This window comes from Anomaloglossus baeobatrachus, chromosome 1 (genome assembly GCF_048569485.1).
Source record: "Anomaloglossus baeobatrachus isolate aAnoBae1 chromosome 1, aAnoBae1.hap1, whole genome shotgun sequence".
Taxonomy (NCBI): Eukaryota; Metazoa; Chordata; class Amphibia; order Anura; family Aromobatidae; genus Anomaloglossus; species Anomaloglossus baeobatrachus.
Window position 1 is genome coordinate 822,318,276 of NC_134353.1, and position 26,100 is coordinate 822,344,375.

At 42.9% G+C, this 26,100-nt stretch overlaps 1 protein-coding gene across 6 annotated transcripts in view; it reads left to right on the plus strand.

The window, feature by feature from the left end:
- KIAA0825 (KIAA0825 ortholog) overlaps positions 1-26,100 on the plus strand; it is a 785,365-nt gene that overhangs the window by 365,303 nt on the left and 393,962 nt on the right. For all 6 annotated transcript variants that reach the window (XM_075325095.1, XM_075325097.1, XM_075325094.1 and 3 more), the window contains one exon: positions 13,776-13,967. In XM_075325095.1, coding sequence (XP_075181210.1) covers positions 13,776-13,967 — 192 coding nt within the window. The remainder of the gene's footprint in view (positions 1-13,775; positions 13,968-26,100) is intronic.

Consider the following 26,100-nt stretch of genomic DNA (forward strand, 5'->3'; position numbering starts at 1 on the left):
GCTGGTGTTTGTACCTGTGTGTGGGGTTATGTTGGTAGGACAAGGAGGAGAGAGTCCTGCATCTGGAAGTTGGATGCAGTCTCCTGTGATAACCTGATTTTGTCAGGGCGTCACAAATGCTTTTCTTAAAGGGGTTGTCCACTACTAGGACATTCCTTCTGATTCCACGTTTCCCCAGGTGAAATTAAAAAGCCTATACTCTCCTCACATATTGGCATCTCTTCAGTGGTTCATGTTCCTGGGGCTCACATGATATAGTCCGCATCCAAAAGCACCGGCTTCTGTCTTCCCGCCTTCGAACCAAACGGGCAATCAAAAAGAAGTGAGTGTATCCACAGCACTCACTTCCTATTGGTTAACTCTTTTGGTCCAAAGGAGGGGAGACAGAAGTTGGTGCTGATTGGATGCGAGACTCGTATGATGTCACAACGTCACATGAGCCTTGGGAATGCGAACCCCTGCACCGCTGGAATGGCGCCAGAGCGGGAGGTGAGTATAGTCTTTTTTTTATTTTACCTGGGGGAAACGTGTGCAGTCAGAAGGGATTGTCCTAGTATCCCTTTAAGGATATTGCCCGAAAAGTAGACAATTTTGTTTTAATTTTATTTGCAATGTTACCCCTTACTGACATGGCAATTTTCCATTTTTGGGTTTTTATTTTTACCTCCCCTTCTCCCAAGAGCCATATCTTTTTTATTTGTCTGTTGATATAGCGTTATAAAGGGTTATTTTTGCAGGGCAATTTGTACTTTTGAATTACACTATCCATTTTACTGTGCGATGTACCGCAAAACAGTTAAAACATTATAATTGCAGGGAAATTGCAAAATAAGCACAGTTCTGCTATTGTTTATTGGGGGGTTTGTTTTTACAGAGTTCATTAGGTTGTAAAACTGACCTGACAGTATGATTTTCCAGGTCAGTACAATTACAGACTGCAAAAACGTATTTCTTTAAGTGAGGAAAAAAATTGTAAAAAAATAATAATAATAATAAAGTATAATAAAGATAACATTTTCCCTGTGTCACCATTTTTTTTAGATTCATAACTTTTTCATTTTTTGTTTGATAGGTCTATGTGAGTGCATATTTTGTGTGTGACAAGCAGTCTATTTTTATTCATACCATTTTGAGATGTATGACATTATCGCTTCAGTTCTAGGGTTTCTATTTTTTTTCTCTTTGTGGTGTTTACTTATATATTTTAATAGGTCAGATTTTTCCAGACATAGTAATGATAGCTATACATATATGACCTTTTTCACATTTTTTTTCATGTTACAAACACAAACGTCAATGTACTTCCTGCCAGAGCTGCAATGGAGGGTTTAGATAAAATATTCATATGTGTGAATGGCCCAGTCACAGTCCAGACCAAAAATACATTGAGAATCTGTGACAGTACTTGAAAACTGCAGTTCACAAATGCCTCCATCCAATCTCACTGAGCTAGAGATATTGTGCAAAGAATAATGGGGGGGAAAAAATCAGCCTCTAGATGTGGAAAGCTGGTAGAGACATCCCCCATAAGACATGCAGCAGGAATTACAGCCAAAGGTGGTCCTAGTGTTGGTATATCACATTAAATCCCAATAAAATATATTTACGTTTGTGAGTATAATGAGTGTTATGTGCATTGGAGCAGAACTATGTGGGTCGAGTTATTCCTCCCTCGTGTGCTTTGCTGGTCTCTATGTGAATTTGTTCCCCCCATCACTGCTAATATGGTCCTGGCTGGCTTGTGCGCAGTAGAATCTAGAAGTATTTCATGATTTCTTCAATAAAATAGCATCGGGGTCAGCGCCTTTGGATACCACTATCTCCGGTGCTGTCAACCTGCTTCTGACATGTCGGATGATTGTGCGGAGGGCAGCGCATGCGCCTTCGCATCCTGTGCCCTCAATTACACCGCGGAAGCGTGCACAGTCACAATAGAATAGGAGACCACCCCCATCAGCAGCTTACCGCACCCAAAAGCTGACAGGACACTTCAGAGGACACTGGACAGTCAGTAGCAGGAGGGCAGTGTCTTCAATAAGATGACGCTGGAGATAACAGTATGCCCAGGTGCTGACTCCATTTTATAGAAGACCTCATGAAACACCTCTAGATTCTACTCTGTATGCGCCGGTCAGAACTATAATGGTAGCAACAGGGGGAAGAAATTTACATAGAGTCCTGCAAAGGACGCACAGGAGGAATATTAATGCAACACCCAACCCACATAGTCCTGTCTCAATGCAGATGCCACTCAACCAATGCACTAATTTCTGGACATTTGATAACATTGTTTTCAGTAATCAAGCATCCAATCTCTAAACTGAAAGTATGATTTGATTCACCATCCTAGCGCCAGTATGACACTGCTTTTACTTTATATGTGAAAATCCTGCTGGTTGGTTCCCTCTAACCACAGCCGAAGCTGAGCTCTGGTCACTGCTCACAACCATTTTATTTCAGCACGGTGGCTCAGTGGTTAGCACTGTGGCTTTGCAGCGCTGAGGTCTGGAGTCATAATCCTATCAAGGACAACATCTGCAAGGAGTCTATAAATTACAAGATTGAGGGCAAGATGTGACACCATATCCAACAATTATGAAGACTACACCACGGCCCCCCGAAGAAGTAATCAAAACGTGCACGTCGGGGCACATTTTTCTCGGATCCCACTAACCACGATGGGTGAGTGATTTACTATGTATTTGGTCTATGGGTTTTAGGCTTTAATGTCTTGGTATTATAATACTCGTGTGAGCCTTCTTATATAGCCTTATACCCGAACCCATGACTGATTCCCATATATGGCAACTAACTTTAGTGATATACCTATAGCCATATTGGGTTTGTTTATATTATCCTTTATACATTTTTCAGTACTCTCGCCTGAGTGGGAGGTGCACTTATGTGATGTATCATCAGTAGCACTCCTTAAATGCCTGATTAATTAACTTGTCTGATTCTTTGTCTATTTGTCACTTCTTGTTAATAATTCATGTAATACATATCTTTATACTTTTTCAAGAAGTTGTTTTTGATCTATTTTTGACTATTTGGTCATATTAGGACCATGACTATGTTACCCCTGAGTTCTCTTGGTATGATAATCTGCAAGGAGTCTGTATGTTCTCCCCGTGTTTCCTCCAGGTTCTCAGGTTTCCTCCCACACTCCAAAGACATACTGATAGGGAATTTAGATTGTGAGTCCCAATGGAGACAGAGATGATGATGATGTCTGTAAATCACTATGGAATTAATGGCGCTATATAAGTGAATAAAATAAATAAATACGTTGCTGCTGTCAGTCAGAACAAAATTGCGAATACCATTGGGTTACCATGGCAGCAGGGTTCAAAAATGAAAATAAAAAAGGTGTAAAAATTACAATCACGCCTTTTTCTGATAGAATACAATAAAAGCTATCAGAGCATCATACACGTACACCAAAACATCAGCTCACCCCTCCATATACTGTACCAAGCGCTCACAGTAAAAATAAAACCCCAAAATGGCAGAATTGTTTTTTTTCACCAATTCATTCTACGCTTTTCAGTATATGTTATAGTAAAAATGAATGTCGTCACTCAATCCTACAACTCGGGTGGCAACAACACTAGTCCTCAAGAAAGATATTGCTCTTAGAAAAAGATTAGGTGAAAAAAAAATGAAAAAAAAATGCTCAGCCCTGAAAGGGTTGAAAATGTACACAGTTTGTAGATGCTTTTTTCGCTTTATATTTTAATTTAGAGGATTGCAACACATTGAGGATGCTCATTGCATAGTGTATAGAGCTTTACTTAAGCTCTATAATAAAATTGTATGCAGAAAGCTCCCTCTAGTGGTGGAAATTGTTTCTATATCTATTATGAATTTAGAGCTCTGGACTAGATAAAAAGCAAATCAAGCCCCAATCATAACATAGATAGTACAAATACTAAATACCATCACCACTTCCATATGGTAATAATAGAGTATTTAAGAGTTTGTACCACAAACAAAGTAGATTTTAATCAATAGATCTGGGAACAATAATAATTTAAGGATTTCCACAATTGGCTGTTTTTGTTTAAAAAAAACAAACAAAAAAAAACGTTCCTATGCGAAGATAATCATATAAATGTGTCCCTGCTATGTACTGTGTAATGGCCGTGTCTGACCTTAGAGGGACATGGTCTGATCATACCACAGCCACTGGGCAGGGGAGGATTCAAAAGAGTATACAGACATTGCAGAATATGATCGCAAATAAATCTTTCTTTGAGGTAAAACATTTTTTTAAAACCAGACAGGGAAATGTTTTACCTCACAAAAGAATCCTCTATGATCCCGTCTGTATACTCTTTTGTGTCCTTCTCAGCCCAAGAGCTGTGGTAGGAACAGACCATGTCCCTGTACGGTCAGACACTGCCATTACACAGTAAATAGCAAGGACACATATATAAGATTATCTTTGCACAGGAACGTTTTTTTGTTTGTTTTTTTTTTTTAAAAAATCCAATTTTGAACATTATTAAATTATTGTTCCCAGATCTATTGATTAAAATCTATTTTGTTCGTGGAACAACCCCTTCAATGCTCTATTATTACCATATGGAAGTGGTAATGGTATTTAACTATGATTATCTCTGCACAAGAACATTTTTTTAAACACATCCCATTGTAGAATGTATTATTATTCCTATATTTATTGATTAAAATTAACTTTGTTCTTGAGAAAGCCCCTTTCACTACACACCTAATAAATCGAGCAGTGAGGTGAGAAAGCTGATCTTTCCATATGCTCTCACAGTCAGGGTAATCCACCTGCTGCAATGGCCAATGTCTGCACACTTTTTCTTTACAATCATGTGGCCATTGGTCTACCAATCAGTGGGCAAAGCTTTGACTATGTGCCTGTAATGCCATCTGGCTGTACCGTTGTAGTCTACTGGATGCGCATTCAGTATTGTACCTGGCTGCCTAGAGCCCACCATTAATATTGACTCTGGAGCCCCACTGTTTAACTATGTAGAAATATTACCCACATTTACAAGTTTACCTATGCTTTCATGTAACAAGAAAAATAATCTGGGTAGTTTGTTAAATGAATGATGAGATTCTGCCTCTGTCTTCACCTTGTGAACCAAGAAAAGGGAGCCAGCACGATCTGAGAGTGGCATGCATCATATAAAAGTGCAAATTCACGGATTTATTCCAACTGTAATATAATAATGAGATTTTTAGCAAATAATTGATCAATTATTTGAGCCACCCCTGCCACTTCACGGCAAATCTCAATAGGGGGGTCCTATTCTATATTATGTATTTCATGTGCCATGCGGCCTCCTAGATAAAAAAATAATTAAAAGCAGAACCATATTGAAGCACACATACCTGTAACCTATATATAATCGCTTCCATGACACAAAAAGAGGCAACTGCAGATAAAAGGTCAGCCCAGGTCCCAGCGTGTGTAGCAAATGCCTTTATTTATGGTTGCTGGTCTGGCACTGTGAAGGTCAGTTCTAGGACCTGGGCTGCTTTTTATCCGCAGTTGTTTCTTTTTGCGACATGGAAGCGGTTATATAGAGGTTACAGGTATGTGTGCTCCCATATGGTTCTCCTTTTAATTTATCTAGGAGGCCACATGGCAGGGTTCATCTATTCTCCCGATGGCAGTCCGAGCTTGTACATATTTATTCTGTCTGCTTCCATTCCTACATTCCACTGAAGTCTTCCTTTCTCCTGTATGTCCATTTTTTTTAGCCACGGTTTCCCCTACTCATCACTTCTCACAGCATATCCACGTACTCCAATTGTGGTCAGTACTTTTGATTTGCAGCGCTGGGATCAAATCCCACCAAGAAGAACATCTGCAAGGACTTTGTATGTTCTCCCCATGTTTGCGTGGGTTTCCTCCGGATCCCTGGTTTCCCCCCACACTCGAAAGACATACTGATAGGGAACTTAGATTGTGAGCACTTATGGGGACAAAAGTGATGATGACTGTAAAGCGCTGCGAAATGTGATGGCGCTCTATAAGCAAAGTAATAGAAGTTAGATAGAATATAATAATGCTATACATATCAGAAATAAAATTATAATTCAGTGTTAAGAATTAAAAAATGTAACAAAGTTGTATCGACCCAAGTTCAGAACATGTGAACAGATGTTGCAATTTTTTTTCAGATCTTACAAAATTTGAGTAATGTGTGTTAGGAATGACCTCACGGTTTGTGCAGCATCTGCTCTTTGTTATTATCCTGAAGAGACGGCTATTTTCCAGATAAATGTAGTGTTACACAGGAATGCATATTGATGGCACAGGCAGCTTAGTTCATTAATTCCCTCTAAGAAGCCCTCTATCATTGCTCGCTCACGTCTCTTCCTTATACATTGTTTGTAATATTTTAACAAATCTTTCCATTGTGTAGCTTGCGCTGACATAATTTTTCATGTGCGGTCGGTGCCTCATCATTCATGAACTCTTCATCTTATTGGTACGATACATTATGAAAATTGGCATGGCCCTCCCCAAATAGATGCCTTCACCCCACGTTGGTGACAGGTGCAGTTTAAACCATATGTTATATTAGAAATGAAACACTTGTTATCAGTTCCTGCCCCGGCTACAATACATGTACTGATGTAGCAGCAGGGGAAAGCTTTGTATTCACGTACAGGATTTATACTTTTCTTTTACATAGGGTTAAGCACAATGGAATGGCTGAAAAGCCTGTTATATATAACGCAATTTGGTTCTGTCATTGTAAAGTGGCCTAACATTTGTCAGAAGTACAACACGGCTTCGAAATCCTGTCTTAGCTCATATTCACAACTGTACTCCATTCACTTACCTATTCAAATAGCTGTCATTTTCTACAAAGACTGACAAATGTTTGATCAAGATCACATTACTACCCCAGTGCTCTCCTGTATTGAATTCTGCTAGCTGCTTTAATTATCACATGGATAATATGACAGAAAGCATAAATCTATTGACTGGCCAGGTCCTTGAGCTAAACCATGATATGTGCCTTCCAATGACATTGTGTACGCAAACTCTGAGAACAGCGTGACCGTAAGAAAACTGATACACTTGTTCTACTTTGTGTATATTAGGTATTTTGTAACTGAATTTCCAGATGTGTGAATACCTGGGGGGTAATGTATATGGAGCTATGCACAATTTACTGTTAGAGATACCCCTGTACAAGCAGTTATATAAAGTTCTAAGGTTATTTTTTACAATATTCCTTCTAATTATTGTCGTTATTAGTATATTATTCTATCAGTGGCCTGGGAACCTGTACATACTCTATATACTGTATCGTGCAAGACAAAAATTATTTTTATGCCACTATGCATGACAACTTTAGAGCATCCGAGCAAATAGTGTCCTGCCCCTTTTTGAATCCACATCTCTTTTTACACATATTTCTGCACCCCTCCTTAAAGGGAACCTGTCACCAGATTTGGCCAATCTAAGCTGCGGCCACCGCCAGTGAGCTCCTATATGCAGCATTCCAGAATACTGTATATAAGAGCCCAGGCCGCTCTGTATAGCATAAAAAACACTTTTATAATACTCACCTATTGGGTGGTCCGGTCCGATGGGTGTCACTGCTCTTTGCGGCGATCGCTGTCTATCCAGCGCAGTGTGGATGATGCATTCTATGTCACCCACAGAGGCCGGCATTGCGGTCCTGCCCAGGCGCACTTTCATCTGCCCTACCCTGTTATGTTTTTTTTCAATTATATATTTAAATAATTTAAAAAGAAAAAATAGAAACAGCATGGGGTCCCATTAATTTAATACACAGCCAAGATAAGCACACGACTGGGGGCTGCAGCCTGTATCCATAGGCTTTATCTGTACTGGGTATCATAATATGGGGGTACCCTACGCCAAGATATTTATTTATTTTTACTGTACAATAGACCCACAGACTGGGTCTGTGATTGGCTGTAGTCAGACACTCTCACACAGGCTGGGGGCGAATTTTTCTGCAACCAATCACAGACACCACTGAGCAGGGAAAGCAATGATTATTCATGAGGCTAATGAGTGGCCCCGGAAGTAGAAAGAGGGGCTGTGGGAGCAGGGACATCGACGCCAGAGACTGGTAAAATATTGCTCGCTTGCTTTATTTTTTTTCTTTATTTTTACTTTTTTTTTTTTTTATTACTCTAGTGCCGGATCAAGGTCAATCCTGGCCTGGACCCAGCACTCGGGTACTTTTGAACCCCTGCAGATCTGAACTTGGTCCGGCCATCACAGAAGTGCAAAAACTGCTGTAGAAAACACTGTAAAAATGCCATAAAAAACACACAAAATGCCTGGCCAAAACTCATAGCAGAAATGCAGGAAACCACCAGGACACCCCCAGGACACCTGCCACAAGATCAGGTTTTGGTCAGGAAAAACCCCAACCAAAAACACCCTGTGTGAACACAGCTTTGGGGTAAGTTCACACAGTGCGTTTTTCGTGGCGTTTTTGCGCTTTTTTTCGGGTGCGTTTTTGCTCAGAAAACTGCATGACTTTGCTTCTCCAGCAAAGACTGAGTTTTCATTTTTGCTTTCTGCACACAGCGTTTTTTTAGCTGCGTTTTTGTGCTGTACACAAAAACGCAGCATGTCAATTTTTTTTGCGTTTTTCACTGCATTTTCCACCCATTGAGTTCAATGAGATGTTCAAAAAAGCAATGAAAAACGCAAATTGGAAATATAGCTGCATTTTAGTACGTTTCTATGACTAAAAACGCAGCTATAAACGCAAGGGGTGGGTAGTAAAGTGACATGTACAGGAAGAGGATTCCTTCTGTCAGTAAATACAGAAGCGTGAATCCTCCCGGTACCGCCACCACTGCTTCCACCTCCCGTAGCGCCATTATCCGCTCCCGTGCGAAGCCATGTCCGGGCGGGAGGTGGAGACAGCTGCGAAATCAAAAGTGAACAGTAGAAAAAACAAAAATGTCATGCTCACCTGTCAGCAGACTCCCGCTGCCATGTCCGCTCCCAGCTCCTCTCCCGGTACCGCCACTCCGGCTGTGTGCAGTCTCCCCGGGTACGTCCGATGGCTGCAGGACCTGGCGATGGATCACCTGATGCAGTCACCTCACGCATCAGCTGATCGTAAGTCTCGCGGTGACGCCGGCGCCCGGCCGGCTTAACCGATCAGCGGATGCCGTCAGGAGACTTCATCAGCTGATTACCAGCCGCTCCTGCAGCAATCGCACGGGATCACACTCGCTCCAGGAGCTGCCGGTAATCAGCACATAAGTGAGTATTTTTTTTTTTTGCAATGATGCTTCAGCTAATTGTATAAACGGCTTTTATACAATCAACTGGTGTGATGTGATTCACATCCTTGATCCTGACACTTCATCTGATCAGTATGCCTTCCAGCAGACCGATCAAATGATATTGGATCCGGATTGGACGGCGCGTGACCCTTGACCCAGGATTACTGCGGAGGAGGGGGGTTCTTTATTTCAATAAAGATGGAGTCACTAATTGTGTTGTGTTTTATTTCTAATAAAAATATTTTTCTCTGTGTTGTGTTTTTTTTTATCTTTACTAGAAATTCATGGTGGCCATGTCTAATATTGGCGTGACACCATGAATTTCGGGTTTAGGGCTAGCTGATAATATACAGCTAGCCCTAACCCCATCATTACCCAGCGAGCCACCGGTCACCAGGGCAGCTGGAAGAGTTGGATACAGCGCCAGAAGATGGCGCTTCTATGAAAGCGCCATTTTCTGGGGTGGCTGCGGACTGCAATTCGCAGCGGGGGTGCCCAGAAAGCATGGGCACCCTGCATTGCAGATTCCAATCCACAGCTGCCTTGTTGTAACTGGCCGGACTCAAAAATTGGGCGAAGCCCACGTAATTTTTTTTCTTAATTATTTCATGAAATTCATGAAATAATTAAATAAAAAAAAAAAAAAAAGGGCTTCCTTATATTTTTGCTTCCCAACCGGGTACAAATAGGCAGCTGGGGGTGGGGGCAGCCCGTACCTGCCTGCTGTACCTGGCTAGCATACAAAAATATGGCGAAACCCATGTCATTTTTTGGGGGGCAAAAAACTCCTGCATACAGTCCTGGATGGAGGATGCTGAGCCTTGTAGTTGTGCAGCTGCTGTCTGCTCTTCTGCATACACTATTGGACGGAGGATGCTGAGCCTTGTAGTTCTGCTCCCCTGCCTCTCCCTCCAGCATACAGTCCTGTTTGGAGCATGCTGAGCCTTGTAGTTCTGCAGCTGTCTGCTCTCCTGCATACACTAGTGGAGAATGAAGAACATATTGAATAAGGAAATGACATCAGACCCTTTTTTTTTTTTTTTCAACTATCTTTAATGGCATTGTTCACTGATAAAAAAAAACGCATAAAACCGCAGTGAGGCAAAATGCAGCAAAAACGCACCAAATTGCGTTAAAAATGCATGCGTTTTTTGCCGCGTTTTTTTGCCACGGGTGCGTTTTTGTGCGTTTTTTGCAGCAAAAAACGCATACAAAAGCATCGTGTGAACCTAGCCTTTGATGCCGCAGTTCACTTTCATACCAGCAGTGCTTTACCTGAGAATACTTATTGTGGTGAAGTTTGTTTTTTAATTGTCTGAGTCATGGGGGTTTTAGAAGCACTTTAGATGGTCTTAATCCCTAAACAAAAGTTTTGGCATGTAAAAAATGTTAATAAAAAAATTATTTTTACTATTTCAGGTGTCTTAAAGAAAACTGTTACTTGGTTTATGCTGCCCAAACTAAAGATACCCTGAATCAGAGGCTGGCTGTGCAATTACACAGTTTAAGGATCCATTCAGGGGAGATGATAAGAGTTAATTCAAAGCGGATTCTTCCCAAGTCTGTCATAGTCTCTGTACACACAGGAGAGCCTTATCAATCACCTGCAGGAGGGCGGGGAGAAGCCACATAGAACTCATCTCATATGTCCCTACTGGATCTTCAAACTATCTTGGAACATATCAGAGAAAAATATGTCTACCGTACCTACAATCCTGCAGTCAGGCTCCAATCTCATTCATGCTGCTCATGGATTAGACAGATTAGACAACATGAATCAAGTGACAGATTCCCTTTAAATGCCTAAAATAAAAGTGCAATGATAAACTTGAAGATCGGGTTTCTCCAGTTTTATAAAATCCAATGATTTCTTTATTGAATATCAACTAGAACATGCTCACAGGCATGAACACATCATCTCTGCCACTTTTCCGGTCAACACGTCACCCTTAAGGTACCGTCATACTAAGCAACATCGCTAGCAACATCGCTGCTGAGGCACGACTTGCTAGCGATGTTGCTGTGTGTGACATCCAACAACAACCTGGCCCCTGCTGTGAGGTCGCTGGTTGTTGCTCAATGTCCTGGGCCATTTTTTAGTTGTTGCTCTCCCGCTGTGAAGCACACATCGCTGTGTGTGACAGCGACAGAGCAACAACTGAATGTGCAGTGAGCAGGGAGCCGGCTTCTGCGGACGCTGGTAACCATGGTAAACATCGGGTAACCAAGAAGCCCTTTCCTTGGTTACCCGATATTTACCTTCGTTACCAGCGTCCGCCGCTCTCACGCTGTCAGTGCCGGCTCCCTGCTCCCTGCACACATAGCCGGACTACACATCGGGTAATTAACCCGATGTGTACTCTGGCTAGGAGTGCAGGGAGCCAGCGTTAAGCGGTGTGCGCTGGTAACCAAGGTAAATATTGGGTTGGTTACCCGATATTTACCTTAGTTACCAAGCGCAGCATCGCTTCCACGCGTCGCTGCTGGCTGGGGGCTGGTCACTGGTTGCTGGTGGGATCTGCCTTTGTGACAGCTCACCAGCAACCCGTGTAGTGACGCTCCAGCGATCCCTGCCAGGTCAGGTTGCTGGTGGGATCGCTGGAGCGTCGCTTAGTGTGACGGTACCTTTAGTCATAGAGAGGTCTATAAGGGCAACGTGTTCGCCGGAAACACATCAAAGCTGATGTGTTCATGCCTGTGAGCATGTTTTATTTGATATTTAATAAAGAAATCATTGGATTTTATAAAACTGGAGTATCCCGATCTTCAAATTTCTCATGTTCTTTTGCTGATGCAGTAATGCTGGGCAGCAGTGGAAGAGGGATCCACAAACTCATAGGGACTTATCTTATACCATAATAATCGTGGTGAGTTCATAGACTTTTTTGTTTGTTTATGTTGGAAAAAACCTGCAACCATGAAGTAGTATGGTCTAATAGCATGGTAACTATTACCTTGTGGTATGACTGTCTGGCAAGGAGAGAAATTACAATTTTGAAAAAGGCACATTTTTCAGTATTTTTAGAAAAACGTTTGCGTTCTTTACAGTTATTTGTAAATTACCTTATTGATTCATAAAGTCAAATAAAAAAGTTTTTGTGGTACTCCATCAATATGAGATTGGTTAGGGTCCAACTTAAGGCCGCTTTACACGCTACGATTTATCTGACGATCTCATTAGCGATGTAACACGCCCAGATCATAGTTACGATTTCCCGAGATTGCTCATAGATCATTTATTAGCCATCACACGTAACGATCTCACTAGCGACGCTAAATCGTTCAGCTATATATTGTTTGACCAAGGCGGTCGTGTGGATGTTGTTCGTCGTTTGCAGGGTTTCAAACTTACCAATATGTCTGCTGCGTTCCAAACAACGAACAATATTTTGTAAGTGAACGACGTGTCAACGATTTTCAACCTATTTACGATCGTTCGAAGTCGCTCGTAGGTGTTACACGCAACGACGTCGGTAATAATGCTGGATGTGCGTCATGGAATCCGTGACCCCGACGACATATCGTCAGATAAATCATAGCGTGTAACACCGCCTTAAGGGTCAGCACACACGGCAAGTAAAATGGAGCGAGTGGAATGTGAAAAAATAATTGCATTCCACTCAGACCAATATTTGTCTATGGGGCAGCTACCATGAGCGAATGTTTTCTCAGCCCTAATCGGACTGCGAAAACAGTTGCAGCATGCTGCGAGTGGAATGCGATTTTTTTTCCATTCGCACCCATTCAAGTCTATGGGGCAAGAGAAACATTGCATTGCTCTTGCGTTATACCGGTGTAATACAAGAGTAGTGCGATTCTCGCATTACCCAGCAACGGAGGAGACAGGGAGATAAATTCCACCCCTCCACAGCGTGTGCCCACCCTTCCGCAGCGCTGGCCCTCCCCTCCGATACTGTGGTCTGATTGCACGATCGGACCACAGTCGCATGACACTCGCATGACGCTCTGCTCCCGCTGTGCTGCCAGCGTGAGCCAATAGTCATGCGAGCACTCGCAGTAATCCCCAAATGGCTTCAGCCTTACAGTACATCCGATCAGTGTTCTGAAGAACCTGTGATGCTTGGGTGATCACTGCAACCTCTCTGATATTTCCACAGCTCTAACTACCTACCTGGTGTCTACTATGTAGCGATGGTGCTGTATTATGCAATTGTGCCATTTACTTCAACAGGGAAAAACTGTGAAACCCTGTACTCTGCTACCAAGTGTCCTGAATGCAGGTAAAAGTCACAATACAACGCCCGCATAATACTATGCCCACATCAAACAGCTGATCAAAGAGGTTGCCGCGACTGGACACTAGCTGGTCTGATATTGATGGACTTTGTTAATAGGCTACAGTATTATAAACTCTTGAACTTCCATAAAGGCCACAATTGACTGTGATTGTAAGTGGTTAATGTATGTTGAAACCACAGTGGGTTAGTTTTGGCTTTAACACAGTTTTTCTTTTTTTTTTTTTATTACTTTAGTAACTGAGGTTCAGGAAATGCAAGATGTCAACTTGTTAATGCTGGAAGATGAAGATGGCAAGGACATAAATGCTGCAGAAACCATCTTGTGGGTGTTCTCTCATTGTTCGATGTATCTTCATTCTTTTACTGCCCTCCTGGAGAGTTATATGGATCAAGAGCAACTTTGGGATTCATTATGTAACCAAACAGGTACAATGATACAACTTCTAAAATATGGTGTGTGTATATACACAGTATATATATATATATATATATATATATATATATATATATATATATATATATATATATATATGCTGCTACATATGACTATAATATACAAAAATATATTTTATTTGAAGACCTAAACATACAGTAGCACCAGAGAAATACATTTTTCTTCATGTACTTCATCACTAGTAGAATACAAAAATTACAATACTGGTGGAAACTGTTGTGTATGGTACATGGTAAGTCATGCATCAGCCTCCATCACAGTCTTTTTTTTTTTTTCTTGAATTTTTAAAGTTATGTAAAAAAAAAAAATACAAACCTGCATTTTAGCTGCAGTTTTTCAAGCATCATATCTAAACTTTAATTTCTATAAATATACCACTGACCACAATCATTTAACTAAAGTGCCACCAACAAAGATGCACACAAGAAAATACAAGAAATGTTGCTAAATGCAGTTTGTGAAATTGGAATTAAAAATGGTCCCATGCGGATAACCCCTTTACTAGTGAGAAGAGGGCCTTCTTTGACATTCATATGTTCTAAAAGGATATTTGGATAAGGGTTGTCCTAAACAGAGAGTGCCTATATTACCGTATTTTTCGGTCCATAAGACGCACTTTTTTCCCCCCAAATGTTGGGGGAAAGTGGGGGGTGCGTCTTATGGTCTGACTATAAGACTGCGGGGAATGAGGGTGCCGCGGTGCAGCGGGTCATCGGCGGCACGAGCAGGCTGTAACAGCCTGCCGTGACCACGTGGGCCCGCTCATTACATATGCACGCCCATCCTCCCGCCCATCATCTCTCAGCGAAACCGGCGCTGACAGGTGGGCGGGGTGATGGGCGGGAAGGGGGGGGTGCATAATTAGCAGCCGGCCGCGATCACCCCTGGCAACTACAGCCTGGAGTGATCATGTGCGGCTGTATTCACTGCCCCCCGTGCATCATTATCAGCGCGGGGTGCAGTGAATCAGTGTACTCACCCGTCACCGTGTGTGGAGCCGCCCCCCTGCAGCATCGCGTCTTCCTGTCTGTGCCGGCGGTCAGCTGATCTGGACACTAGCGGCGCGCACCGCGATGACGTCATCGCTGTGCGCGCCGCTAGTATCCACCAGAATCGATCAGCTTACCGCCGGCACAGACAGGAAGACGCGATGCTGCAGACACCGGTGACGGCTCCACACAGCGGCGCTGCAGCTGAGACAGAGATCGGTGCTTCAGGGAGTGAGGAAAGGTAAGTATAAAGGTTTATTTTTTTTTTCCTGTGCCACAGGATACACGCCATTTACCAGAATGGGGGCATTTCATGAGCAGGATGGATGGGGGCATTTCATGAGCAGGATGGATGGGGGCATTTCATGAGCAGGATGGATGGGGGCATTTCATGAGCAGGATGGATGGGGGCATTTCATGAGCAGGATGGATGGGGGCATTTGATGAGCAGGATGGATGGGGGCATTTCATGAGCAAGATGGATGGGGGCATATCATGAGCAGGATGGATGGGGGCATATCATGAGCAGGATGGATGGGGGCATATCATGAGCAGGATGGATGGGGGTATATCATGAGCAGGATGGATGGGGGTATATCATGAGCAGGATGGATGGGGGGTATATTATGAGCAGGATGGATGGGGGTATATCATGAGCAGGATGGATGGGGGTATATTATTAGCAGGATGGGGGGTATATGAGCAGGATCATATACAAGGCAGGAGGATCCTTATCAGAATGGGGTACCTTAGTAGAGAATTTGGGGACATTACCCCCATAACAGTGTCAGCAGCAGATCCTCGCCCCATAACAGTGTGTCATGACCATATTTTTTGGTTAAAATTTTATTTTCCTATTTTCCTCCTCTAAAACCAGGGTGCGTCTTATGGTCAGGTGCGTCTTATAGTCCGAAAAATACGGTAACTAAATATTGTCATGGACCTATTAAGTAGCATGATATGGTATAATCTAATATGTGTGCTAATAATGTAATCGCTCCTGGGACACTGTAGAGACATGACAATACCACTGGTTTTATAACTTTGACACAATGTAATGTAGTCAGTGTACAGCTTGTATAACACCGTAAATTTGGTGTCTTCTCAAAATAACTCAGCACACAGGCTTTTATGTTAAAACTGCTGGCAACAAAAGCAAAGACATCCCTAAAGCGGGCTTTACACGCAACGACAACGCTAACGAGATGTCGTTGAGGTCACAGAATTCGTGCCGCACATCCGGCCTCGTTAGCAACGTCGTTGCGTGTGAAACGCACAAATGACCGTTAATGATCAAAATTACTCACCTAATCGTTGATCGTTGTCTGGTCGTTCTAATCCCAATTATCGTTGCTGTTGCAGGACGCAGGTTGTTCGTCGTTCCTGCGGCAGCACACATCGCTATGTGTGACACCGCAGGAACGAGGAACATCATTGTACCTGCGGCCGCCCGCAATGAGGAAGGGAGGAGGTGGGCGGGATGTTCGGCCCGCTCATCTCCGCCCCTTCACTTCTATTGGGCAGCCGCTTAGTGACGCCGCTGTGACGCCGCACGTACCGCCCCCTTAGAAAGGAGGCGGTTCGCCGGCCACAGCGACGTCGCTAGGCAGGTAAGTATGTTTGACGGGTGTTAGCGATGTTGTGCGCCACGGGCAGCGATTTGCCCGTGACGCACAACCGATGGGGGCGGGTGCTTTCATCAGCGACATTGCTAGCGATGTCGCTGTGTGTAAAGCCCGCTTTAGTGAAAATGGACAAATTGTGTCCAAATTGTCAATATTTTGTATGGCCACCATTATTTTCAAGCACTGCATTAAAGGGAAGGCACCATAAAAAAATATAATAAATAATTGAAAAAAATGTAGTGTTAATGTTTTGTTTAAATATTATAATTTGTTTTTAATTGAGCAAAATATTAAAAAAAATTAAAAAGTTTGATATTTTCCACTCTTAAACACTAGGGGGAGCAGCTGCTGAAAATCTAGTGTACAAATAGCTCATATTACAACTGCAGTAAAAGTGGGCAGAATCTGCTCTTATGTGAGTGATGTCACACCTTCCCTCCCCTTCTGGGTCTTTGCAAATGGATAAGGGAGGTTAAAGTTTAGGATCACAGTGTGGAGCTATTTTGTTGGTGACTGCAAAGTGATCCTGAACTGTGGAAAGAGCCACTGTGAAACGCTGGGATAGTGCTTTACTGTATACTGTGCCCCACTGTATACTGTGTCCCTTATTCTCTGCCCCCATATTACTGTGCCCCTGTTACTGTGCCACCATATTAATTTGTCCCTATATACTGTGCACCATATTACTATGCTACCATAATGCTGTTCCCCCATATGACTGTGCCCCATATTACTGTGCCCTCATATTACTGTGCACCCATATACTGTGCACCATAATCCTATGCCCCATATACTATGCATCATAATACTATGCCACCATATACTGTCCACCATACTACTGTGCCCCAATATACTGTGCACCATATTACTGTGCCCCATATACTGCACACCATATTACTGTGTCCCATATACTGTGCACCATAATACTGTGCCTCCATATACTGTGTACCACATTACTGTGCCCAGTATACTGTGCACCATATTACTGTGCCCAGTATACTGTGCACCCCATAATACTGTGTGCCCATATACTGTGCACCATATTACTGTGCCCCCATATATTGTGCACCATAATACGGCGCCCCCATATACTGGGCACCATAATAGTGTGCCCCCTATATACTGTGCACCATTACTGTGCACATGTGAAAAAGCACATGTGAAAAAGAATTGGGTATACCAATAGATCACAGACTGCTATACAGGAGTAAACAGTGTGATGCAGCAGCAAAAAAAGCAAATACAGTTCTGGGATATATTAAGAGAAGCATAGATTCTAGATCACGTGAAGGAATTATCCTCCTCTACTCCTCTTTGGTCAGACCTCATCTGGAATACTGTGTCCAGATTTCGGCACCACATTTTAAAAAAGACATTGAAAAACTGGAGCTAGTTCAGAGTAGAGCTACCACGATGGTGAGCGCACTGTAAACTATGTCCTACTAGGAATGGTTAAAGGATCTGGGAATGTTTAGCTTACAAAAAAAGAAAATTAAGAGTAGACTTAATAACTGTCTACAAATATCTGAAGAGATGTCAAAGTGTAGAAGAATCATCCATATTCTCATAAGCACATGGAAACATAATAAGCAATGGGATGAAACTGAAAGGGAGAAGATACGGATCAGATATTAGAAAAAAGTTTTTTGACAGTGAGGGTGATCATTGAGTGGAACAGTCTGCCACAAGGGATGGTGAGTTCTCCTTCAATAGAAGTCTTCAAACAGAGGCTGGACAGACATCTGGAAATTATGACCCTGGAGGTCCCTTCCAACTCTAACATTCTATGATTCTATGATAACTCCAACCCCCATGCTTGACTGTAGGTAAGGCACACTTGTATTACTACTCCTCACACACCATCACTCACACTTGACACCATCTGAACCAAATAAGTTTATCTTTGTCTCATCAGACCACAGGACATGGCTCCAGTAATCCATGTCCTTAGTCTGCTTGTCTGCAGCAAAGTTTTTGCAGGCTTTCTTGTGCATCATCTTTTGAAGAGGCTTCCTTCTGGGGCAACAGTCATGCAAACCAATTTGTTGCAATGTGCAGCGTAAGGTATGAGCACGGACAGGCTGTTCCCTTCACCCCTTTAACCTCTGCAGCAATGCTGGCAGCACTAATGCATCTATCTTGAAAAGACGACCTCTGGATATGGCATTGAGCACATGCACTCAATTACTTTGGTCGACCATTGTGAGGCCTGTTCTGAGTGGAACCTGTCTTGTTAATACTAGAAGTCCCAGGAATTTCAAGCTCCATAGAAATGTCAAATGACCCCTCTCTGGGACTTCTAGTGTTAAACCATTGAATGGTCTTGGCCACCAGGCTGCAGCTCAGTTTCAGGGTAGGGACAATCTTTTAATAGCGTTGGCCATCTTCATGTAGAGCAACAATTTTTTTTCCAGATCCTCAGAGAATTCTGTGCCATGAGGTGCCATGTTGAACTTACACTGACCAAACCTAATACCAAATTTAACACACCTGCTCCCTATTCACACCTGAGAACATGTAACACTAATCAATCACACGACACCGGGGAGGGAAAATGGATAATTGGGTGCAATTTAGCCATTTTCACTTAGGGGTGTACTCACTTTTGTTGCCAGCGGTTTAGACAATGATGACTATATGTTTAATTATTTAAAGGGAACACCAAATTTACACTGGTTTACATGGTCTGAACCCTATCTGTCCATGACGTAGTGGGTATATCATATGTCGGGAAGGGGTGAATAATTGAGAAACGTTTTGCCACGCTGGATGCACTTGGGCATGCAAATCATCTTTGCAATTACCGACCAAAAACATTCAAGTTGTACTAGATGATGTATTGGGTACGTCATGACTATCATACAAGCACAAGAGCTGTGCCTGTGTGATCGCCACCGAGACTTTGGTTAACTGACAGCTGAGCCCTGGCTCTCAGCCAGGGACAGTCCCCACGCTGTCCGTGGCTATTTAACCCCCTAAATTCTGCGGTTAATAGCAATCACAGCACTTAGGGGCTCCTTTCCTATGTGATCGGGACCCCCAAGATGTGTTCATGTTGACCTGATTTAATTTAATCGTATGAACGTATATCTTACCATCATATAAAAATAAACACCAGACAATAGACAGTGATTGAAAAATATCAACAGGATAAAAATCAAAGTTGAATATCAAGATTTTCTATATATGCAATAGCGTTATCATTTACAATATAGAAATCCTTCTTGTCACCATGGTAGGATCTCAGGGGGAGCTCCTCAACAATGTGCTGGATAGTTTGATGATCTGCTCCACAGTCACAGGTGGGAGAGTCCTATTTTCCCCACTTCTACATAAAATCTGCACAGACGCCAAAGTTTGTTCTGATACGATTTCGAGTAACCCATGTTTTCCTTGGTAGATTGAAGCCTGGTGGAGGGTTTTGTAAATTAGGGAACATTTGGGGATCACCTTCTACTACATTGACCCAAAGTTCTCGCCATTTCTCCTCTAAATTGAAGTTTTGTTCATGCATGGTGATTGCAGTTCGGATGGGTGGATGTCTTGATTTCAATCGTTGTATTGTAACATCTCTGATATTTTGGTGTATTGGAAGTTTTTCATTATTCACTACTTTAGTGTACTCTTTAAGTAGGAGCTTTTGTCTTCTTAGATTTGCGGGTGCGATATGACCCAGCACAGGTAACCAGTGAACAGGTGTAGGTCTAATAGCACCAGATATTATACGCAAAGAGTTGTTCAGCTGAGTGTCAATTAAGTTTAGTTGACCTGATCATTGCTATACATTGTCATAATAACCTCTGTGTCACCCAGCTACTGCAAGCCTCTTAGACCATGCTAGGAGCCTGATCTGAGAGGCTTGTGTCAGTGTAAAACGGATAGCTATAATCCTTTGCATGCTAGTAGTTACAATTGATTATAACAACAATCAATGTACTAAAAGTTAATGTTCTAGAAAGGGACTAAGTAAAAAGGTTTTAAAACAAATTTGCAAAATTGTAAAAATTTTAAAAAAGTCACAAAATAAAGAGAAAAAAATGATACCAATAAATACATATTTTTATGTAAAAAAAATAACAAAAAAGTACCCATATTTGATATTCATGCAATCCAATCTATAAAAATTTACCACCAGTTAACCCCTTAGGTGAACCCCAATAAATAAATAAATAAAAATGCTACTAAAAAACTATGCTTTTTTCATCATATTGCCAAAAAAAGTTGAATAACATTCAATTAAAAAGTCACATGTAAATAAAAATGATATAGTTCAAAACATTATCTTGTGCCACAAAAAAAGCTGCCATACTTCTCTCTCAGCAGAAAAATAAAAAATGTATAGCTCAGAATACAGCAATGCAAAAAACATTTTTTCTATAAAATAGTTTTTATGATGTAAAAGCGGCAAAACATACAAAAAATATAAATGTGAAATCGCTGTAATCGTATGAACGCAAAGAATAATGCTGTTTTATCAGTTTGATGACACGGTGGGCAGCGAAAAAAAAACCCAACACTTCCTGATTTGCTGTTTCTTATTGATTCTGCTTCCCATAAAGCAAAATGATCAAAAAACATTGTGTCCGAAAATGGTACCAATGAAAACTCCAACTCATCCTTCAAAAAAGCAAGTCCTCACATAACTCTGTCTGCACAAAAATAAAAACACTATAGCCTTCAAAAGTCAGTGATGCAAAAAACCTTTATTTTGTAAAAAAGAGATTTTTAGTTTGATGTTAGTCAAACCTGATAAAAACTATAAAAATCTGGTATCACTGAGAAATAAAGCTGCTCTATCACTAATACCGCAAGATGAACACCATAAAAAAAATAATAAAACACATTTTTCAACTGCTGTTGATTTGTTTATTCTTCCCTCCAAAGATCGTAATAAGGCTCTGCTCACATTTATTCTACGCTCTATCCTGAGCGCATACACTGTAGATTATGTGTAAATCTCTAAAAAACATGATTCAGAACAAAATTACCAATGGAAAATTCACAGGCGGTGTCCATCTCCTTAAGTGTCTTTTTAAGCGTGCATGAAAATGTGGTCAAAAACCATTTGGCACACCTTTGATAAGAAGGACACTGCGGGACAGAGGCCACACAGAGTCCGGAGTAAAGGGGGCTTTACATGCTACGACATCACTAATGCGAAAACGTTGGGGTCACGGAATTGGTGACGCACATCCGGCCGCATTAGCGATGCCATTGCGTGTGACACCTATGAGCGATTTTGCATTGTCGCAAAAACGTGCAAAATCGCTCATCGGTGACATGGGAGTCCATTCTCGAATATCGTTACTGCAGCAGTAACGAAGTTGTTCCTCGTTCCTGCGGCATCACACATCGCTCCGTGTGACACCGCAGGAACGAGGAACCTCTCCTTATCTGCCTCCAGGCCGCTCTGCGGAAGGAAGGAGGTGGGCGCGATGTTACATCCCGCTCATTTCCGCCCCTCCGCTTCTATTGGGCGGGGGTTCAGTGATGCAGCTGTGACGTCGCTGTGACGCTGAATGAACCACCCCCTTAAAAAGGAGGCGGTTCGCCGGTCACAGCGACGTCGCCGGGCAGGTAAGTATGTGTGACGGGTCTGGGCGATGTTGTGTTGCACGGGCAGCGATTTGCCCGTGTCGCACAACAGATAGGGGCGGGTACCCACGCTAGCGATATCGGAACCGATATCGCAGCATGTAAAGCGGCCTTAACTCTGCTGCCTCATTAGTGAATGGATTCTTTGGAGGTTTCACCTGAATCACTATTTCGGAGATGTAGATAGAAATCATGAAATAAGTGCTCAGCTTAGAGCACAGGATAAATGGGAACTGATCCAAAATATTCTGTACCTAAATTGACACCAATGGCAATCAACTTGACGTATAAAAAACAAGTACCCACTCAGGTCTGTATTGGGGACTTTCATGTTACTAGTAGCACAAAGGCTATGGACAAGCGCTATGGCTCTACAAAAAGAAAAGCCGTAAAATCTGCGCTCCCAAATCCAAATGCCCCCTTATCTTCTGAGCCCCACAATGTGCCTAATCTACAGTTAACATCTACAAGTTTCACATTACTGTAGTGAGGAGAGCCCACTTAATGTATGGGGTGTGTGTCCCCAGAGTCACGAGCTGGACACTACAATGTACTGAGTATAACAAGGAATTATTTGCAATTTTTAATTCTGCAACATTCACTGCGTTTGAATCCATGGGTGCTTTCCAAAGACAAAATCTTTACTACACCCATATATGAATTTTCAGAGGGGAGAATTTTCCAAAATTTGCTCATTTTATGCTTTTTTTGTTGTTTTAGCATTTGGAGAGTCTGCAAATGGAGTCCGCAAACTATTTTAGGAAAATCTGTTCCCCAAAAATCAAATGACGCTCCTTCCCTCCCAAGCCCTGCCGTGTTGCTAAACATTAGTGTAGAGTCACATGTGGAATATTGCCATGTTTAGGAGAAATTGCATAACCCATTTTGCGGCCATTTTTACTTATTCCCCTTGTGAAAATTGGAAATCTGGTCTTAAAACAACATCTTAATGGTAAAAATGTAATTATTTTTTTTTCAGTATTATAAAATTTTGGGACACAACTGTGTTGTCAATATGCTCAATGCACCCCTCGATTACTTCATTAAGAAGGGCAGTTTGTAAAATGGGGTCACTCGTGGGGGAGTTATACTGTTCTGGCACCTCCGGGCTTTTTTTAATATGATATGGCACTCACAAATTATTTGACCAAAATCTGAACTCCAATATGGCGCTCCTTCCATTCTCAGCTTTGTACTGTACCTCAACAGTAGTCCATCGATTACATGGAGGCTAATATAATAATAATAATAATAATAATAATAATAATGCTAGCGCACTCAGGAAAAATGACACAACAAACTGTATGCTCTAATTTTTTTTATTAGTCCTTCTACAAATTACAAACTTAGGTTTAAAATAACATTTTAGTGAAAAAAAAAATCTAATTAATCTTTCTTCCTCACTCAATGGTATAAAATTCAGTGACACACCTGTAGTGTCAATAAGCTCACTGCACCCCTAGATGAGTTCTTTGAGGTGCAGTTTTTATAATAGGGTCTACTTTTCTGGCATGTCTGGGGCTCTGCCAATTTGATGCCCCCAAACTATTCCAACCTAATCTGAACTCCAATATGGCACTAACCCTGCCGTGTGCCAAAGCAGTAGTTTTCCACCACACACTGGGTATCAGTGTACTCGGGAGAAATTGCACATTAAATTATACAGTGTATTTTCTCCTGTTACTCAACCGTATCATGTTTATCGTAAAAAATTATTTTTCCATTTTCAGGGCTCAAAATTATAAAATTTTGTGAAGCCCCTGGTTACTCAAGGTGCTCACCACACATGTTGATAAATTCCTTGAGGGGTCTATGTAGCGCCCCACGGGGCAAGTGTTTTAACCTACTCGTTGCCAGGCCGGGGGTGCAGATCCTCTGCAATTTCACGGGGTGGTCTAGCCTGGTTCCATTACTCCGAAGCGTACAGGAAGGAGGGTGGTAGGGAGACAGGATGGGGGTGGTTAGTGACGGTTAAGAAATCTATAAGATGATTGGGACGCCACCTGTGGATGGGGGCTGCCGCTGCAGAATCTCTCACTGGGGCAGATGTTGGGTGCAGTCGGAATGGTTTCGCTCCCCACAGGCAGAGCGGGATTACCCCGGGGAGGATGGCGGAGGTGGTGGTAGTCCCCGTTGGTGCCGCAGCGCTGGGCGCCGGTAAAGCAGAGGCAGAGACAGGGGCTGTGGTTCCAGGTCTTTTACTCACAAGTAGTTCAGGCTCTGCCCCAGATTACCGATCTCTGCCATGATGGGCTCCAGCCGATCCCGGATAGTCGGCGGTCACCGCCGGTGCCCGTGACAGTCTTTTAGTGAAGTGTCCCTCTATTGCTATACGGATCCCGGGCCGAGCCTCCTGCTCCAAGCCACGGGCCCATGAAGAGAGAGTAAAGGTGGCTTTACACACTGCAACATCTCAAACGACATCGCTGTAACGTCACCGGTTTTGTGACGTAATAGCGACGTCCCCAGCGACATTGCAGTGTGTGAAACACATCAGCGACCTGGCCCCTGTTGTGAAGTTGTTGATCGCTACAAATCGTTCAGGACCATTGTTTGGTCCTTTGTTTCCCCCTGTGCAGCAAAGTCTCAGTGTGTAAAGGGGACTTAAAACACTGGAAACGAGTGATGTGTCACAATATCTGTCAATCACTACTCTCTGTCAGTCGATCTCTCCCTCTCGGTCTCTATTCTCTCTCTGTCGGTCCGTCACTATCTCTGTCCCTCTCTCACAGTCTGTCGGTCATTTTCCCCTCCTCTGTCATACTCACCGATCCCCGGCGCGGCATTGCATGGCATTCACACTGCTGCGGCGGCTTTTCCTCTTTTGAAAAAGCCGGCCGCTCATTAAACAATTTCGTATTCCCTACTTTCCCCGCCCACAGGCGCCTATGATTGGTTGCAGTGAGACACGCCCCCACGCTGAGTGACAGGTGTCTCACTGCACCCAATCACAGCAGCCGGTGGGTGGGTCTATACTGTGCAGTGATATAAATAATTAAATAATTTAAAAAAAACGGTGTGCGGTCCCCCACAATTTTAATACCAGCCAGATAAAGCCATACGGCTGAAGGCTGGTATTCTCAGGATGGGGAGCTCCATGTTATGGGGAGCCCCCCAGCCTAACAATATCAGTCAGCAGCCGCCCAGAATTGCCGCATACATTATATGCGACAGTTCTGGGACTGTACCCGGCTCTTCCCGATTTGCCCTGGTGTGTTGGCAAATCGGGGTAATAAGGAGTTATTGGCAGCCCATAGCTGCCAATAAGTCCTAGATTAATCATGTCAGGCGTCTCCCCGAGATTCCTTCCATGATTAATCTGTAAATTACAGTAAATAAACACACACACACGAAAAAATCCTTTATTAGAAATAAAAAACACAAACACATTCCCTCATCACCAATTTAATAAGCCCCAAAAAGCCCTCCTTGTCTGGCGTAATCCACGGACCTCCAGCGTCGCATCCAGCTCTGCTGCATGCAGGTGACAGGAGCAGCAGAATACACTGCCGCTCCTGTCAGCTCTACGCAGCTAATGAAGACAGCCTCGCGATTGGCTGAGCTGTCACTGAGGTTACCCGCTGTCACTGGATCCAGTGGTGGATGCAGTGGTGGCCGCGGGTAACCTCAGTGACAGCTCAGCTGATTGCGCTACTTACCGCCGCTCCAGTCAGCTCCACGCAGCAACTGAGGTGAGTAGCGCGATCAGCTGAGCTGTCACTGAGGTTACCCGCGGCCACCGCTGGATCCACCGCTGGATCCAGTGACAGCGGGTAACCTCAGGGACAGCTCAGCCGATCGCACGGCTGTCTTCATTAGCTGCGTGGAGGTGACAGGAGCGGCGGTGTATTCTGCTGCTCCTGTCACCTGCATGCAGCAGAGCTGGATGCGACGCT